The 18,157-nt window shown below is 46.3% G+C and overlaps 1 protein-coding gene across 1 annotated transcript in view; it reads right to left on the reverse strand.

Annotated features, from left to right (window-relative positions):
• The window catches only part of LOC115325373 (WD repeat and FYVE domain-containing protein 3), a 193,923-nt gene that overhangs the window by 36,599 nt on the left and 139,167 nt on the right, over positions 1–18,157 (reverse strand). The window contains exons 60-64 of the mRNA XM_029986093.3: positions 15,020–15,170; positions 14,559–14,806; positions 11,804–12,031; positions 11,093–11,284; positions 1,860–2,136 (exon numbers count right to left, since the gene is read on the reverse strand). Of these exons, the coding sequence (XP_029841953.2) occupies positions 1,860–2,136; positions 11,093–11,284; positions 11,804–12,031; positions 14,559–14,806; positions 15,020–15,170 (1,096 nt within the window). The remainder of the gene's footprint in view (positions 1–1,859; positions 2,137–11,092; positions 11,285–11,803; positions 12,032–14,558; positions 14,807–15,019; positions 15,171–18,157) is intronic.

An 18,157-nucleotide genomic window follows, 5' to 3' on the forward strand; every position in this document is an offset into this window, starting at 1 on the left:
AACATCATCCTTGGTATGGCTTGACCAACACCAACATGAGCGAGCAAGATTCGGGCAGAGTTCCCACAGAAAGCTATTGCTTTAAAATGAGTCTCTTAGTATGCAGTTCACACTATGAAACCCCGTAAAATACCGTAATGCAATATGGTGCAAGTAGGGCAAATTCAAAGCTCCACAGATTGCTCTGTCTGTCCTGCCACATGTCCCGGCGGGAACGACGTATAGATCTTTGGAAGTTCCTATATGCACAATCTGTGCAACAAACTCTAATAGCCTTGTAGAATGACTAACCTTTTCCCACCTTAGAAGACCTTTAAGACTACCGTACAAGTTAAGAGTGCAGCAGAAGCTCCACGACAAAATGTTATTGGAGTGTCACAACAACTGGCCTTGTTTGCTTGACACTGGTCTTGTTGGACTGGAAGCCTTTTGCCTTCTTCACCAGTCCTTCTTCACTGGTGAAGAAGGCAAAAGGCTTCCAGTCCAACAAGACCAGTGTCAAGCAAACAAGGCCAGTTGTAATACCGTACCTGCACAGGATGTCCCATAATTTAAAGAACGTCGCAAGCTGCTGTGGGGTCAGAGTAGTTTTTTCAGCACCACAAAAAATGAGCCAAATTTGCAATAGAGTGAATGCGCATGCTGAGGGTACCATAAAACCCACGTGCACCAAGAAGCATGTAAACAAATTCCAACCATGTGCTTTGGGCGTCGTGTATAAGATACCTCTTTCGTGTGGCAAGAGCTACATAGGCCAAACGGGCAGATGCCTCAATGACCGCCTCCGGGAGCATGATTACTCCTTGAAGGCTACAGTGGGCGGAAATCTTGCTCTCCATTGCAGGGAAAGCACATGCAGACCATTATTCCGTGAGACCAACATCTTGGGGAAGAACAAAGACAAATTGACCCGTGAGGTATTGGAGGCCTTCTACATCCTTCGTGAGGACAGGAACTGTATTAGCGCTGAATCCGTAACGCTAACAAACAAGGAAAGGAAATTCCTTGAACAAACAATGAAGGGCCCGCACGAGCCTGGATGAACTAGCCGCTATCATTCACGGGGCTGTGGCACGTGCACGAGTCCGCGGCAGATTATTTAGGTGTTTTCTTTCTCTTCCCTTTTTATCAGTAAACATAGTTGTGAGTAGTGCTCTTTTCTGTCTTGTCCTTCTCTCTACCTTGTGCGCTAAATACCTCAATATATAAGTGTTCTCTCGAAAAATTTCACAGCTTCTGGCCACAGCGTGCAAAGGAGTGTGTTATTGCACATAGTAACACCCTCTTTTATGCAAGTTTACTCTTTATTTATTCAATCCCACGCAACACAGCCTTGTGGTCACTGAACTATGTAGGAGAGGAAATATTGCACAGAGAAGTCAACGTCCCTGCTCGAGGCTAAATCGAGACAGGTACTGTTACGAGTGGTGGGTTGCTTCGCACCTGCTTCAATATACTGCAAAAGCACCCACTCCATTTTGTTCAGGCGCCCACTATCAACGAGCTCCAAACTTGGGAATTCTGCAAATTATGCGTTAAGCACCCAATTTGACTGGACAAATGCCCGTGTCTAGGGTAACCCAGTTTTCAGTGAAAGCGGGGTGGGGGCTCCCCCGGTGTTTTATGGTAAGAGCACTACATGCAAGCCGAGTTCTAGGGTGAGGAATGTGTAGTAACGTCCCCAGCAAACTGTAGAAGAAAAAGCAAGAGTTAATTGCACGCGCTTCGCCCGGTGTAACAAGGCAGTGCACGTGCGAGTGCACGTGAAAGGGAGTTTTCTGCCTGGCACAATGCAGACGCCACGAATGCAGCTGAGAAGTCGCTGTCACTGCCGTCACATTATAACGACCGAGACCCACCTTCGTCTTCCGAGAGGGAACTGTCCGAGCCGCACTTGATGAGGACGGAGGCCGAAGTGTGCTGGGTGCGGAAGCTGTCCACCTCGTCCGTGTCCACCGCGCTCAGCTTGCGCACAATCCTCTCGGCCATGGTCTCCTGTAGCGCGGTGGGAGAGGAGGGCTTCTCGGGCGAGAGGATGGCCACGCTAGGCTCCACCACCGCCGTCGGGGTCATGGCCAGGCTCGGGTTCAGCTTCTTTTCCTCCACGGGGATCTGGACGTAGTCTGCAGACCACATCTGCAACAGAGACCAGTTTGTCGCCTGTCTTTCAAAACATGCCTTTGAAGTTGACTATTTCTCAATCTGCAAAGCAGGAGGTGCTGAAGCCAGTACGCTCTTGTCTGCGCTACTGTTTTATATCTGTCCACGTTGCTGATATATATATATATATATAGAGTATAAAGCAGAACACAAAATCATTTCAGGTACTGAATTACCGTGCAAAGAAAGGCCGACCTCTCTACAGTCAAACCCATCTCTAACGAACAGCAGGAAACACTACGATCAGTTCGATACAGCAAAAACCATTCACAATGAACTTCCATGATGCGTTCGTTGTAAGGCGAGAGCTTCTCTCTTTCCCATCTCTTCGCTTCCGCCTTGTAACAACGTGCTAAAAGTTTTTTTGTTTTTTTTTGCATGCGTGCAGAGCAGGGTGTCGAACCGGAACCGAACCGAACCGAAAACCTGAACAGAACCGTTATTTTTAGCCGAACCGGAACTGAACCGAACCGAAACCTTCGCCGCCATCTTAGAACTGAACCGGAACCGAACCGAAAAAAAAATATAACGGTAACCGGTTCCAAACGGTTCAAGGTAATATTTCTTTTTTTTTTTCTTTTTTGTTAGTATCACCAAATGAACATATGGGAATAAAAAATTGGCGGCTGTATTTATATGTATTGATCAAATCGTCATATACAGAATTGCAATGAATGATAAATTGTAGGTTTTCGTGGCACCTTTGTATTGGCACTATGATTAACCATGTGTCACGTGGTCACGTGACGTCATGGTGTCACTACACGTTGTCAAGTAATGTCACGTGGCCTTGTGACGTCACGTGACTCACTGCGTCAACTTGATTTAATTTAAGGAAGTCATTAGATGTATTAACCTTGTTGACAGCATGACATAACATGACATAACGATTTCGCACCGAGAGTCACGTGACACCATGACGTAAGCGATTTTCATAACCCCTACTCGAGTGCTCGGGCTCATGACAATCAGCATCGCCAAACATTCGGGTAAAAGCTCATGTCAATTATACTATATGATAATTATAGCCCAACTCTAACAATATCTGAAGCTCAGCACAAGCTTTTGCTTTCCAAACCCTATCCGCCCAGGGCATGACTGTGATGAACACTGGCGGCATATAATTAGTGTCAGATCACGTGGCCGCTTGTTAAATTGCGAGTTGGGGAGATATCGACAGCTGTCTCTGTCCTTTATTTTTTCTGCATCTGTTATTAAGGAAAATTAATGAATGTTTCCGCAAGCTATCAACGTCAGGGGTTATTTCTTAACACTATTTATTGAAAGTAAAAAAAAAAAAAGGTTGCAAGACCAATTTTACATTATTGAGGCACCGAAACATTTTTTCGTTGTTGCTGAACTGCATCTGAAAGATGTCTCTGAGAATAGAAGTTCTTAAATGACTAAATGCGACTTAATATTATGACGTCAATTAGAACACATGTTTACGGAAGGAATACATAAAAAAAGGGATATTTTAGTGACCTCAGAGGAACAGCCGAACGTTGGCAGTCGGTGTAAGTCTCACACGAGCCTCGTTTTCAAGTTATTGCCTAAGTTTCGACACCCTCTGAATTTTGCTGAAATTAGCTATAAAAATATTTGTATAAATTACTAAATACTACTCAGGATCACTCTCTAACGTTAATAACTGATTGAACTTGGCTTTGCTCTTTTTTTCTAGGCAATGGCAGTTGCCAAAAAATTAGAAAAATATGAGCATCGTTCATCCCCTCAACTCGGAGCCAGAAGCGGCCATGTGGCCTGGCGCCTGTCTTATGCCACCAACGTTAATCATACCCCCGCGCTGGGGTTTTAAAGGAAGAAAACGCGTGCTGGAGCTCTAGGTATTGTTAGAGTTCGACTATTCTCATCACCGCAGTGATGAGAATAGTCGAACTTCGGTAGTGGCACATGCAGCGATGAGAATAGTCGAACTTGGGTAGTTGCACACGCAGTGATGAGAATAGTTGAACTTGGGTAGTGGCACAAGAGCCACTACCCAAGTGTCAGCCGAGGCATTGATTGTTACGATCCGATGTACGGTGCTCACGCAGTTCTCCTGTCCAATCCATGAGCCGCGCTCGACTGTCGACAGGCGAGTGGTTTTGATCCCACAATTACAATATCAATCTTTGGGAAGGCAAGATTAAAAGAAATAGTCTCGTTTAATACTCGCCATTTCACCGCGACAAAGAAGCCTCTGAGTCAGTGGCGGCCTATGCGAGTACACTTGAGCCAGAGGACCAGTACGCCTCGGAAAAGTCATGAACATTCGAACCCGATATCGTTTCATGACCCCTTTAAACTTCACGGGGTGTAAAATAAAAGCAATGAAGGGTTGCGGTTAACAAGTGTCAAATAAAATTGTTGAATTAACAGACACAAAACGAAGGAGGCAATCCCTCAGGAATACTTTCAGCCTTTCCACTCTGGTGAAGAAGGAAGACCAGAAAAGCTGTACTATGGTGGAAATGAAGTAATGGCCGGCCGCAAGTCGGCAAGTCAGAGTGGAAAGGCTGGAAAGGTTGCCGCCATCTATGAGCGACGGCGGCAACCAGGCAACCGGCAAGCCGGTTGTCTGGTTGCCGTCGTCATTTATAGATGGCGGTAGCTCTCCAGAGTTTAGTGTCATCATTTGTTTTCTGACGGACACGACACTGGGGAAACTATATCCCTTAACAGCACCGCTGTATAAAGGAGTGTGTCTGTGTGTGTGGGGGGGGGGGGGAGGGGAGAAGGGAGTTTTAAAAACATTTTGTGTTGTAAAGGTTCCTTTTCCCTGCATCTTTGGCGCAGACCAAAAAGCGTGACCCCGGAAACTACTTTATTTGCAAAAACGCTCTTGCCAAAAAGCACGTTTTCGTCGTGCCAGACGCTCGGGCCGTTCCTCACGACGATGCACTAAGAATAATAATACTAGCCTTTCAAATACTTGGCTTTCACCGAGCTTGAACCTCCTGCAGCGTGCCTTTTGCACCGTCGAATTCGATTTTCTCAGCAAGAAGAAGTCAGAATGACCACCAGCCTATAGTGTGATGACGTCACATGCATACCATGTTAAACAATTCAGCCTTCAGGTGAAATGTGATGTTTGCAACACTAGCAATAGATGCCCTAATTGTAAAGTTGTGAAGTATTTATAGCACTCTCGCGATGAGATATCGCAGCCTTGAGAAATGTTAGAGCGCGTGACTACTCTAGCATAGTGTCGTAAAGTGAGGGCCCAAAACGAGTCCAGGTAAAACCGAATATAACATTAGCCTCCCGAGGCAGTATTTCGCAAAGTTTAGAGCTCACACAAGCTGATGAAATGTAATTTATACTACGATTTTAAGAATCTTTGTCTGTCTTTTGCGCTATTTATGTAAAATCATGAATTTCCTTTCGTGCATCTTTACGCATCTCTTTTTTCAGTAAGGCATTCTGCAAGGGATTATTTGGAAAAATAACATTAATTATCTCTCTCTTTTTGAACACTTCGTGCATTTGACTTCCAATCCATCATGTGAGCACAGAGTCTTTTTGAGCGTACCCTGCAACCCGTTGTTTCACACTGCCAATCAGCAAACAGAAAAACACTTTTACGCAGACTCTACAGCTCGTGTAATTTCGAGTATCGTCCTTCCGCGTCGGTCTCAAGCGGTTATGTGAACTTTGTAAAGTAAAATTTATTGATAAATATAAAATATATTTAATTACTAACTGAATAATTCACAACATAAATAGAGGGCCGACCACCCTAAAGCAATGCCGCCCAAATTATTTGAAAGGTGTTCTGTCAATCTTTTCCGGCGTTTTTATCCCGGACAGGCACGTTGTAAGTGATATGGGGCGGCCTTACATACATTTCTGATTTTGAAGCTAATTTAAATAACTATGTGTTCCTCACACATATAACTTCTCAAACATACAGAAGTCTGTTGTTGCCTCTTTTATGTGGCGAACATAACTTTCCTGTATCTGTGGGCTGGACAAATACAAAGCAAACAGGGGCGTGCGGCGGAACTATGACGATTAAGCATGCAAACCGTCAGAAAGTGTACAATTAAGTAGCTGCCATGTCGAGTAGAACCTGAAATACTACTTCGGTTTACTTAACAAAAAAGAACCTTGAAGGACGCTTAAGCTTCGCCTTCGCGATAGCGTCAACGGGCCTCGTTTGCATCGCATTCTCATTTGCCGCTCAAGCGTGCCTCGCGTGGCCTAGTGAAAAGCGTCTGACTCGCAACTAAAGGGTCGTAAGTTCGAATCCCGCCTAAAATTCTTAATGTTTTTTTCTTTAAGGCAAAGGAATCACTTTCGAAATTGAAATCATTTGAAACATACGGCGACCTTTAATTCGCATTACATGTCATGTTTTAATCACTCTCATTCCACGCGTGATGTCACATATAACGTAAGCATTGTGGGTTGTTTGAAATTCTTGCGCAAGGGTATGTAGCTCTGACGTCATGAACCTATCGACCAATCAGGATTTTTCAGTCACACCACCGACATCGGCTTTTGTGCGACATGAGCTCCTTAACGCTATCGTGTTAAAATCATCAATTAGCAAGGGTGATGCTCATTTGCAAATTAAATTGGCCGGCATCTTGTCAAGAACAAACCTCAACAGCCAGGCTATGCCAGTTTATTTTGTATAAGAAAATGTTCACTTGGGCAAGCGCTATTTTGGGCCAGATTCGATCTGAGTGCGAAGGCGCGTATATATTAGAGCAGAGAATTGCGATTACTTCTTGCTGCATGATTAGTCGCATGCATGCGGTGCTCAGTGTAAACAATGTTTGGTTAGAACAACAGACATTTGGATTGCCACTCGGTGTTTCTATAAAAAATAGTCTGAAAGGAATTATCCTAAAACTTTTGTTACATTTTGAAATTGTCATTGCTTTTAGCTCAGTTGGGTCGTTATCATATACATATATATTGTGAAGTGTATTTCGTAAACCTTATTTCATGATATATATGGCCACGAGGCGCTCACTTGATAATTTTATGAGATGTAATTAATTCCTCAGTTCAAGGACACGATTTCACTTCTAATACTGCGACACAAAGTTGCACCGATCACGGGTATTTCAGACGACCTACCACACTTCGTGACAAAAGTTTTTACCGTGTAAATAGATCATCTTGAACTTTAGAATTTTACTTAAACACGAAGGACAAAGAAATACAGTACAGTTCTAAATTAAAGCAGGGGTGGAACTCATGAAATGTATTTGGGAGCAGCCACGGGAGCAGCTGAAACCGCTGTTTTGGAGCAGGTTGGGAGCAGCTAAAACTACATTCTGGAGCAGGCTAGGAGCAGCTCAGATCAGTTTTCACTGCACTTCAGCTTGTGTCTTAGACGAGCACGGGAGCAATTTCAATTGTGCTTAGCAGCACAGATGAACATGAGTGGTTAGGGACCTAGGTAATGGGATAACAGTGTAACAGATGCCAAAACTTGAAACTTTGTGAGCCTTAATGAGAATCAAAAAGCAAGTACCATATGTTTCTGAAGATGGTGTCCTTGATATTTTCTGAGTGGCTTTCAGCTGCTCAAAAGGCAAATCAGCACTGCTTATTGCACAACCCCCACGTGCTCGACATAGTAATTATATGTGCAAACCACGTGACGTGCGTAAGCAACGGACGTGCAGTTGCGTGGGGGAACAGGGCAACACATTTCGAGTTTATCCTATTGTGCAACTCAATATCGAAGCAGCAGACTACAATTAACGGAGTTATCGTATTCAAAGCGATTAGCGGGAGCAAGGTTAAAGTACGCCGAGCAGATCTACCGCTCGCGTGACAGCAGCTGGCAGGCAAGGTTCCGGATCGGACCGCGTTTCAGTTCTATCAAATCGCAATTATCTTGCGGGAATGCGGTTTCAACTTCTAACGATGAAGTACTAAAAGGAGTATTTTGCTCATTTGTTTTCAATTGGCTGACGTCCGGATCCCGGGCTGCAGAGCCTCAGGCAATCTGACGCTTAACGACTCGACCTCACCTCGGTCGACTTGCTTAACAGCTTATGGTTGAAGAATAACAGTCCAGTCGCAGGTGTAGCGATTCGAATCCGATCCCCGAGTTTTTTCGCGCGCTTCCGACTCGGGATACACAGGGAGAATAAACAGAACAAAGGATTGCAAGGCCGACCAAGCTAAACGGGCTAATTGTTGCCAATCGAGTCGATAGGAACCGAAACCAAGACAAAATACTTTTTTGTTTTTGGCGCACGTTGTGCGATTTGGTGCATGATGGCGCAAGGTATTGGCTGTGGCGCAGTTTCCGTGAAATGGCGCAGGATGGCGCAGACAAATGCGTCTGGCGCAAAATGGCGCAAATGGCGCAGCCGTTCCACCCCTGTTAAAGGCTGATCTATCTACAGGTATGTACCAACAAGCTCAACTCTTTAATCTTGTACTTAGGTAAAATATATTTTACTGGTAAACAAAGGGATGTTGAGTCGTATGAACACGACGTTATGTATATTAATGTAGATCTTCTTCTAGTCTTGCGTCGAAATTAAATAACTGAATTTAATATTTTTGGTACCTAAAAACAAATGTAAATTGCACGGACGGTCGAAGAAACTATAAAGTTAATCGTTTCACGGCGTAAAAAGTGTATACTGCCAGAACAACGCAGAAAATATATTCTTAATTTAGCAGTTCAAACCGGTTTGAACCGTTATTTTTTGTTCCCCAGAACTGAACCGGAACCGAACCGAAAGCCGTGAACCCGAACCGAACCGATAAAAATTTCGGTTTGACACCCTGGTGCAGAGTTTGTTTTTTTAGCTTATTTCCCATTCTGAATCGCTCCTCTTTGTGGGCAACCATTTTGAGACAAAAAGTTTTTTTTTCTGTAAGTGCGTGCAGTGTTTTTTTGTTTTTTTTTGTGCAGAGTGTATTTCTGAATCACTTCTCTTCGCTCAATTTAGTTCGCAACTTCAGCTCTTAGAATTCTCTTTCTTTCCTACTTTTTGAAGTGGAAGGGACAGGCTAGAAGACGATTGTTTGCATGTTTTAGGAAGCCTTCCCGGGGGGAAAAAGTTAGATATAGCCAATATGTTGTTCGTTATAGAAAGTACTTTTTACATGCATTTTTATTTTAATTTTCCGTGAGTTTGATATCGACAATAATTTGCTGTACGTGGGTTCGTCCTAAACGAGTTTCGCTGTAGACCTCAATCAGAAAATTATCTGCTCAACAACGGCACTAGGAACATAATGCAGGCCCAACAAGGATTGATTTTCATGTGGATCATGGATTTATAACTCTCACTGAACATGAGCGCAAAATATCTGAGCATTATGTCTTGTCACAGGAGAGCTATCCTGACAGCAGCAGGACTGGCTGCAATGAGCATGCCAATTACCGTATTTACTCGCATAATGAATGCACCCCCCAGAACGGGTACCAATATTTAGATTTTTTTTTTTTCTCTCGTGCAATGATCGCACCTTTAATTTTTGCCTCCGCGAGTCTCGAATTGCGTTCAACTTAGTTAGCCACCAAGCCAATTTTCTTTTGCCGCCAAGCAGTCAGGCCAAGTCAAGCCAAGCCAAGCCAAGCCGCTCTTGTAATGGCTGCAAGTGCGTAGTTGCGGAAGTGGTCAACTGTGAAACCGAGCAGCACGCACACTTGACGAAGCTTGGACCGAAGAATTGCCCAGCCCCGGACATTCTTCGCCTATCGGATGCCCTGATGTCAACAAACACGCCGTCGTCTGTGGTCTGCTTTCGGACGAATTGTGAAAGTGGTGAGGCCTCAGAACGGTCGCGTTGCTCTCCGTGCTGAGTGAGCTTCGTAGGGCGCTTTCCCTTTGGCAAAAGGCACGCCAAAAGCACCCTAAAAAGGTTCACAATTTATAAAGCATGGTTACTGTGGCGCACCCGCGACCAGCCGTGGGTGCGCCTCCATCAGTGGAGACGTGCCACAGTACTTTGCCGTGTCATATTGGCACCTAATATGACATTTGCGTGACATGTGTAAATGCAAAACTTTTACGCCGCGTAATGAAAGCACCCCCTAAATATGTGTAAATTTTTCGGGAAAAAAAGTGTGTTCATTATTTGAGTAAATACGGTAGCTGGCCCAGAGCAGTTAACTTTGCTTCTGTCCATAGCCCCTAACATCCTCAAAGATGCACCTAGGGCAGCTTTTCTACAAAAGTCCGCACTCCATTAACTTGCAGAGCTGTACACACTAGTAGTAGAGACTCTAGTGTGAATCTTTGTAGGTTTCAACTGGACAAACTATCATAATATCCCGAAACATGCTCCACCCTCGAAAGGTTACCCACCCCTATTTTTTACATGATTTGCTACATATTCGAAAACTCCGAAAGATAGCCCATTTTTAGTGATTGCAGTGCCCTGGCCAATGGTGTCCTTGGCCACAACGGGAGATAAGCAAAGTTTGCTGACTGCGAAGGACAGTTGTCTATCCTTCTCAATGTAGAAACAAGTTTGGCAGCTCACAAAATACAAAAATAGCACTTTTAATATTTTTTCTTGATTGCACATTGCAGCATTACTCCTCATTTTCACCCAATTTGCTCTCGCTCTTAGGTGGGCTGTCTCTCGGGGTATTATGGTAGCTCCCTGCACCCAAGAGGCACCAAAACAGGACAAGTGAGGTATGAAATACGGTAATAAAACGTCAAAACAATGTGCCATTACAGTCTAAGCTCGTTATAACAGACCTTGATTTTGAAAAAGATTTCAGTCTGTTGCAGGAGGAGTATGTTGTATGCAGATATGAACTTGAATCAATGGTGTCTAGAGGAAAACCAACCAAACTTCACAAATCGGTATGTCATATCCAAATGTCTGTTGTAATGAGTTTAGACTGTAGTATTCTCTGGCTCTCTGTACATTGAGCCACTCCGACCGAATCAGACGGTGCAAGGTCGGGCGAGCACGGCGCACTGACCCGCACGACGCCGTCACTGGAGCCCGTCATGATGACGTTCTGGTTGTCCCACTCGTTGAGTTGGGAGAAGCAGACGCACAGGATCTGCTGCAGCCGGTCGCTGCGCCCCGTGGCCGTGTTCACGCTGGCCACCTCACGCCCGTTGATGGTCCACAGGCTGATGTGGGTGCCCGCACACGTGGCCAGGTCGCCCTGGGTTCACATAAGAGGTGAGGTTGACCTCTTACTGCATTTTCTAGGAGAGGTATACGTAATACTCTAACATGACAGCCTTTACTACCTAGCCACTGGTGAGACATTCCATGCTCCTGAAGCTTCCTTTCTCTAGGTTAATGATAATAAGTGTTTTAGAAGTGTAAAGCAAAGAGGTCAAACTTAGCCAAATACTTTTATCGCTAATGATTTCTTTGTTGCATGCAGCATACTTTATTTGCCTGATAACGGCGTAACACAGGTCAAGCACACTACTACTGTTCGTGAAGTTAAAAGAAGTTAAAAAAAGAAGACACTGCACACATCCTATACACACACTTGTGAGCAGACCTACTCACCTGATTAGCAATTCATCCTTAGGTGAGATTAATGTTTGCAGGTTTAGTGAATAGATGTAAAAACGTGCAAGCTCTTGTTTCAGTAAACTGGTCAGAGTTTTGGTTGTTCTACATCTCTTCCAGACAATGACTGCTTTTAACAAGGAGGGTGTCGGCTCACCGTGAGGTCGTTGATGGCCACGGCTGCGATGGGGGCCGTGTGCCCCCTCAGCTGCCTGGTGAAGACGAGGCGGCTCAGGTCCCAAAGGATGCAGGTGTAGTCTCTGGAGCCGCTCACGATCAGGTTGTAGGGCCGGGAGGCAGCCAGGCAAGTCACCGCCTCCGTGTGGCCGTGCAGGTTCTGCTTCAGGCTCATTTTCTTCTTGTCGAACTGCCACACCGTCACGACCTGAGCCCGGGCATTGCAAACCCATTAGGCACTGGAGATCTCTCGTACAAATAAAACGTTCAACCTTTCCACTCTCGTGAAGAAGGAAGACCAGCGGAGCTGTACTTGATACACTGCGGCAACGCGCACGCGCCTGATTCCCACTTCTTCTTGTCCAACGCGGCGCCAATCGTGGATACGTCTCCGGTGAACCAGAGTGGATCGCACATGGCGCACGTGACGCCAAACGGGTTTTTCACGAACTCCCTCCGGAACCTCACCGTCGCACCCGGGAACTGTTCAACCGGCGTGAAGTGCAGTAATCGCCGCGCCTCGTGCTTGCGCTTTGCCTCCGTGGCACGATCGTCGTCCGTGGCGTTGGCCCGCCGGTACCCTTTACATCGCTGGTTTTGTTCTCGGTGGCGGCTTTTTAGAAGAGTGATATGCTCTTTGGCAAGGTAATCTGAAGTGCTGAATGCAGTGGAAATCTAGGCGATCGCGGCCTTGTGGCGGTTGCGGACCCATTCGCGCTGCTGCGTACGTACGTCGCCGCTCCTTCTGCAGCCTGTCTCCTTTCCCCGAAAGGATGCGCAGACGACCCATCATGAGTTCAAACCGAAACTGATAAGAGCGTAGGAAACAGCGCGCAAAACAGACGAGGACAAAGAAAGAAACGTGACGAGCGCTGCACTTGTTACGTGTGCTTCTTCTTCGTCGTTGTCTGTTTTTTCGTGCTGTTTCCTACGATGAATTCCCACCAACGCGCCCAACTATCAATTCTTCTATGATAGCCGGAAAGGTTGCCGCCATCTACGAGCGACGGCGGCAAGCAGACTGGTTGTGTGCTTGCTGCCGTCGCTTATAGATGGCGGTAGCTGTCCAGGTAGGTTTGTGTCGACATACCGGACACGATCCTGGGGAATGTAGCCCTTAACAGCTCCGCTGTAAAGGAAGCGTGTTTGTGTTTCCGGTTTTTACTGCTGGGGCATTTGTTTGGCATTGCCAGAGAGCCCCCGATCTCCTTTCCCCTTCACAGTGGCCACATTCTTTCGTGACTAGACAGGCTTTCTAGAATAAAGGAGGCTATGCCAGTGGTCCCTATGACCGTTAACCCACCATGACCACTGTGGTCAACTTCAATGGCCACTCTGACCACTGTTGTAAAGTCTGGTGGTTACTGTGACCACTGTGATGAAGTCCAGTGGTCACTATGGCCTTTACACCAGGGGTTCTCATACTGGGTTCCACGGAACACAGGGGATCTGTGAGCTGGTCTCATGGGTTTTGCGAGCAAGCAAATCGCAATGCCTATGCCCCGCCTCCCCCCCCCCCTCCTCCTCTCCTCCCCCCCCCCCTCTTCTAGTTAACCCTTCTACGGACTGAGCCACGCATCGAGTTGGTGTTGTAGACAAAGCAAGCTCACCCTTTGCACTAATATGTACATATATTAGAGCGCAGCTCTTAGGCGCCCGTTCCCGGCTTGAGCGGCGTTGGCGTCGCTGTCGGCGTAATTGCGCGGTACGTTATGGGTAAATTTCCCCTCTAAGTCTAGCAAAAAAATTTCCCCGCTACATTTAGCGGAAAAATTTCCCCACTTAATCTAGTGGCAAAATTTCCCCGCTAAATCTAGCGGCAAAATTTCCCCGCTAGATCTAGCGGAAAAATTTCCCGCTAAGTTTAGCGGTAAAATTTCCCCGCTAAATCTAGCGGAAAAATTTTCCCGCTAAATCTAGTGGAAAAAATTTTCCCGCTAAATCTAGAGGAAAAAATTCCCCACTAAATCTAGCGGAAAAAATTCTCTGGGGGGTCACATGACCCCCGTGGACACGTGACTTCCCCAACGTCATGTGACCCCCACGTGACCTTGGGGAGGGGGTCATGTGACCCCACCAAGGTCACGTGGCCACCCCCCCCCGAACCCCAACCCCCCCTCCCTCCCTCCCTCCCTCCCTCCCTCCCTCCCTCCCTCCCTCCCTCCCTCCCCTCCCCTCCCCTCCCCTCCCCTCCCCTCCCCTCCCCTCCCCTTCCCCCCCCCCCCCTCCCTCCCGAGCGCACGTGAACCTTAGTACCCTTCCCTCCTCCTCCTCAAGAGCTGCGCTCTAATTCGGCGTTACAGGGGGTTGTAAACGGCTTTCATTTTTTTACACTGTGCCCCAGGTTAACCCCTCTGCATTCTCATTCTGTCTGTAGTCCTCCATTTTGTCATAGTTTAATTGTCAGTGCAGTAAACTCTTGTTCAGTATCTAAATGCCTATATTGCCCAGTATTATCAGTTGGCAACAGGGCGGGGGAGCGGGGTTCCTTGGGATGTTTTGAAGCTTGCTGGGGATCCCTGGGACGAAAAAGTTTGAAAACCCCTGCACTACACCACCATGACCCCTGCGGTCAAGTCCGATGGTCCCTGTGACCACTGTGGTTGAAAGTCTGGCGGTTACTGTGACTATAACCAGTGGTCACTATGACCACTGTGGTCAAACCTGATGGCCACTGTGATGACTGCGGTCAAGTCTGGTGACCACTGTGACAATGGCCACCATATCCCACCTACCGAGCTGGTGCCGGCGGTGATGACGATCTTGTTGTCGGGGCAGGCACAGCAGAGGATCTCCCCGGAGGGTACGTCCTCCCAGACAAAGGCAGCCCGCTCGCTCTCGTAGGGACCCATGCGGATGCTGTAGTCCGCAAAACCCCAGGCCACATAGCGATTGAACAGTGGCCCAATCAGCACCTTGTTCTGCTCCACCGCCAGCACTGCCTTCTCATGCTGGATGATCTGCCCCACTGGGCCTTTCAGCTCTGCGGGGAAATCGATGTGCTGCTAAAGAGGCAAGTAGGTCTGGTCTGCAAATGCTCTATATTCTACGGATGCATGGAAGCTCGCGTCGACATCACGGAGTTTCTATGCAAAACCGTAGTAATGCAGCTACTCTCAATTTCTTGCTGCTCATCTAGCGGAATATGTCAGCACTGCTCGTAGCTTACGAGCCAACACCTCAAGGCTGGTCTCACCTTTGATTGGATGCAAGGAAGGCTTGAGGTTGTCCAGGTTGTGGAAGAAGAGCTTGTCGTGGCAGTAGCTGAGGCCAGGCATGATGGGGCCTGGGTCCACCACGCTCGTCCTGTTGGTCAGCTTCTTGAACGGGTGAGGTTTCTTGAAAAGCTGGACAACCACAATCGTGCTACAGGTTAACCCACAATGCTGCAGACCTGTCAGTTGGGGCTATATACAGCAGGGTTCCAATAAACCGAGGAGCTCCACTGAATCAAGAAGTTCCCATGAACCCAGGGATTCCCAGGAATCCTGGCATTCCCATGAACTCAGGAGTTCCTATGAACTCAAGTGGTGTTTGTATATAAAACAATTTCCCCGGTTCCTTCAACCAAAGTAAAGGTTTCTTTGGCTTACGTACAGTAAGCATGTAAATACTCTTCATGTATCCTGACTCAGTACTCCACCGTTCACAAGACACCATTTTGGATTTGGAGCAATTGACCCCGTAAGTGATGACATCACAACGTGGCGTCTGGGTCCAAACAAACCGTTGCTAGGGACGTTGCTATGGACTAATGCAAGGAGACTCCACACGAGGCTAGATTTTTGCTTACAAGTAAGTAAATATTTTTTTGTAAGCAACCTAACTTGTTGATATCTAATTATGGAGATGTTCTTGTCATCTCAGCGTCGTATTGCAACGATGAAAGCCATTTCTGAAGTATTTCATTCCGCTTTGCTTTGGTAGCAGACGAAACGATAGATTTGCTGGCCTCTGTTGCAGCGGGCGTGTTCATTGAGTTGTGTCGGTAAACGAGCAACACAAGCAAGTTCATCGCTATTGGCCGTAGAGGGCTCTGGAATGTGCGTTTTTTTCTGTGAAGAACCCAGCTTAGTTCAGAGGGGCGAAAATTCTGTAAAATCAAACCGCGTCATGCAGATCAGTTACGACGACGACTTGAAGTGCATTACCGGCGTAGTGCAGGCCAGCATAAGAAACAAATCGTACGCTGTCGAGGTAAGTCAATTGTTACTATTATTATTGAGGTTGTCAGATTATTAAAAAATTGCATGTCTATCGCAACTTCGCAATTTTTTTTTTTTTTTGTATATATTAAATTTAGTGGATGTGCTCTTTCGGTGAAGATCTCCATCGAACCCGCGATGAGAGTACAATCTGTAATAAACTCACTTTTTGTTTTTTATCCAGTTCTTTCGCGTTTTGGGGTTTTGCGAAAATCTGAAGAAATTGCAGGAATCTTTCTCCACGCGATGGTTACAACCAGGTACGAAGCACCCTCCCATAGCGCGAGTCCGCAAACAAAATTCGGGATCTCTACCAATCGCCTGAAGTGCTTTTCTCACGGGTGCATTGCAATCTTTTAGCAGATGATCATCTCAATCGACGCCTGGACTTTCGATAAACCATATTTTGCATCGCACCCCACGATGAATTCAATTAAGTGTCTGAAACTCATTATATTTCAAACAAATGCAATATCAGAATATCGTCTTTATTCACCCGATTCAGACGCCGGCGCCGGCCTGGCCGGCAAGTGTGTGGCAGACGGCATTCTTCTTGCATTCGTCGTCTGCTGCAGGCATCTTGAGGACCGGAAGTTGCAATCGTAAATATTTCAGAAACAAGCGATTACCGGCACACTTCTGTCGAAACATATATGACATTCAAGCTTTCTATATCTGTGATTTTTAGAAGTTTAAATCGTATACTCCCGATTTTCGAACGGTCGGGTTTTTGCAGCGAAACCTAGCCACATGTATTTGTCCATAACAACGACCCTAGCAACGGTTTGTTTGGACCCATGACGTCACACTTACGGAGTCGATTAACGGTGGAATATTCGTGCAAACGCTCAACTCCTACCGCCAGGTGACGGTATGCTAGCCCTTTCTTTCCATTTAGCTGCACGTCATCATCACCATCATCATCATCATCATCATTTTGCTTTGTTTCCTTCCAACCCATCGCGCCTCCGCCCCCTTTCAAGTCGCCAGTCACCATTTTGCGCTCGTGGATTTGCGTCTCTCTTCTCGTTATGACAACGCTGGCTTGGACGTCATGACCCTATCTGTTCTTCTGCCGCCGCGATGTGTCGTTAAAAGCACAGAAAGTACTTGACCATAACGCTAGAAATGAAGGCAGCGATTCTCAAGCTAACAGAAAGTTGCCGAACGCAAACGGAGGCGTAGCCTGAAGCAGGTCACTATTTAAGGCTTTTTTAAGGCCACTTGGAAGTAATAAAGGCAATTTTTTCAATCTGCTGATTTTTCGGACTGCTCTATTATTCGGACGTTTTTTTGGTCCCTGCGAAGTCCGAATAATCGGTCGGCGACTGTATATATGTACGGCAGCGATGTCACCCGACTCGAGCAGGAGACGGCCTATTGTTCTTGGATGTATCTCCATTATCACACGTTTCGACGTCTTTCCTCATAAAAATGCATATCGAGGTGACGAGACGTATCTGCATTTACATATAAATACCATACAATAGAGCGTTTTACATGCGATTTCTGACTTTTGTTTTTGCACAAGGATAGCAAAAACAGAACCCTAGCCATCTACAACTGTGCTATAAAAAAAAGATATATATATATATTTTTTTTAACACAAAAGACTTTATTTATAGGGAGCCATATAAAAGACTTTAGTCTCAAGCAGGATTTCAACTCAGCACCTTGAGACTGTAAGCGCCAGTGCTTTACCAACCGAGCTACCGAAGGACTTTCTTTTGCTTTATTGAGAGCTACCGAGGGATGGCATTTGCACTCGCTTGCAAAAGCAAACCCTTTCGCGCGGCGCTCAATGGAAGGCCGCACGATCAGGCACGATTACACGCTTCGCGGCCTTGAAAGCGTGTGGGCATGTCATGCTGCACCACATCACGGCGTTTATTGGATACGGGAGCGAATCTTCGATACAGTGGAAAGGCAGCACCGTGCATGTGCACCTCTTTTCTTCTCCCTCAGCCAAGGCTGCCACGAAGTAAATGGCCTCAGAACATATGCAGGCTTATGAAGAATGTAAGAAATGCAGAAGCATAAGGAAGAGCCTTCACCAGGGGCCCCACAGACGAACGACGATAAGCTTAAGGCCTATCACATATTCTGTGCTTACCAGGCTTTGCCGATAC

Source organism: Ixodes scapularis, unplaced genomic scaffold, assembly GCF_016920785.2.
Source record: "Ixodes scapularis isolate PalLabHiFi unplaced genomic scaffold, ASM1692078v2 PGA_scaffold3__209_contigs__length_174095766, whole genome shotgun sequence".
Classification (NCBI taxonomy): Eukaryota; Metazoa; Arthropoda; class Arachnida; order Ixodida; family Ixodidae; genus Ixodes; species Ixodes scapularis.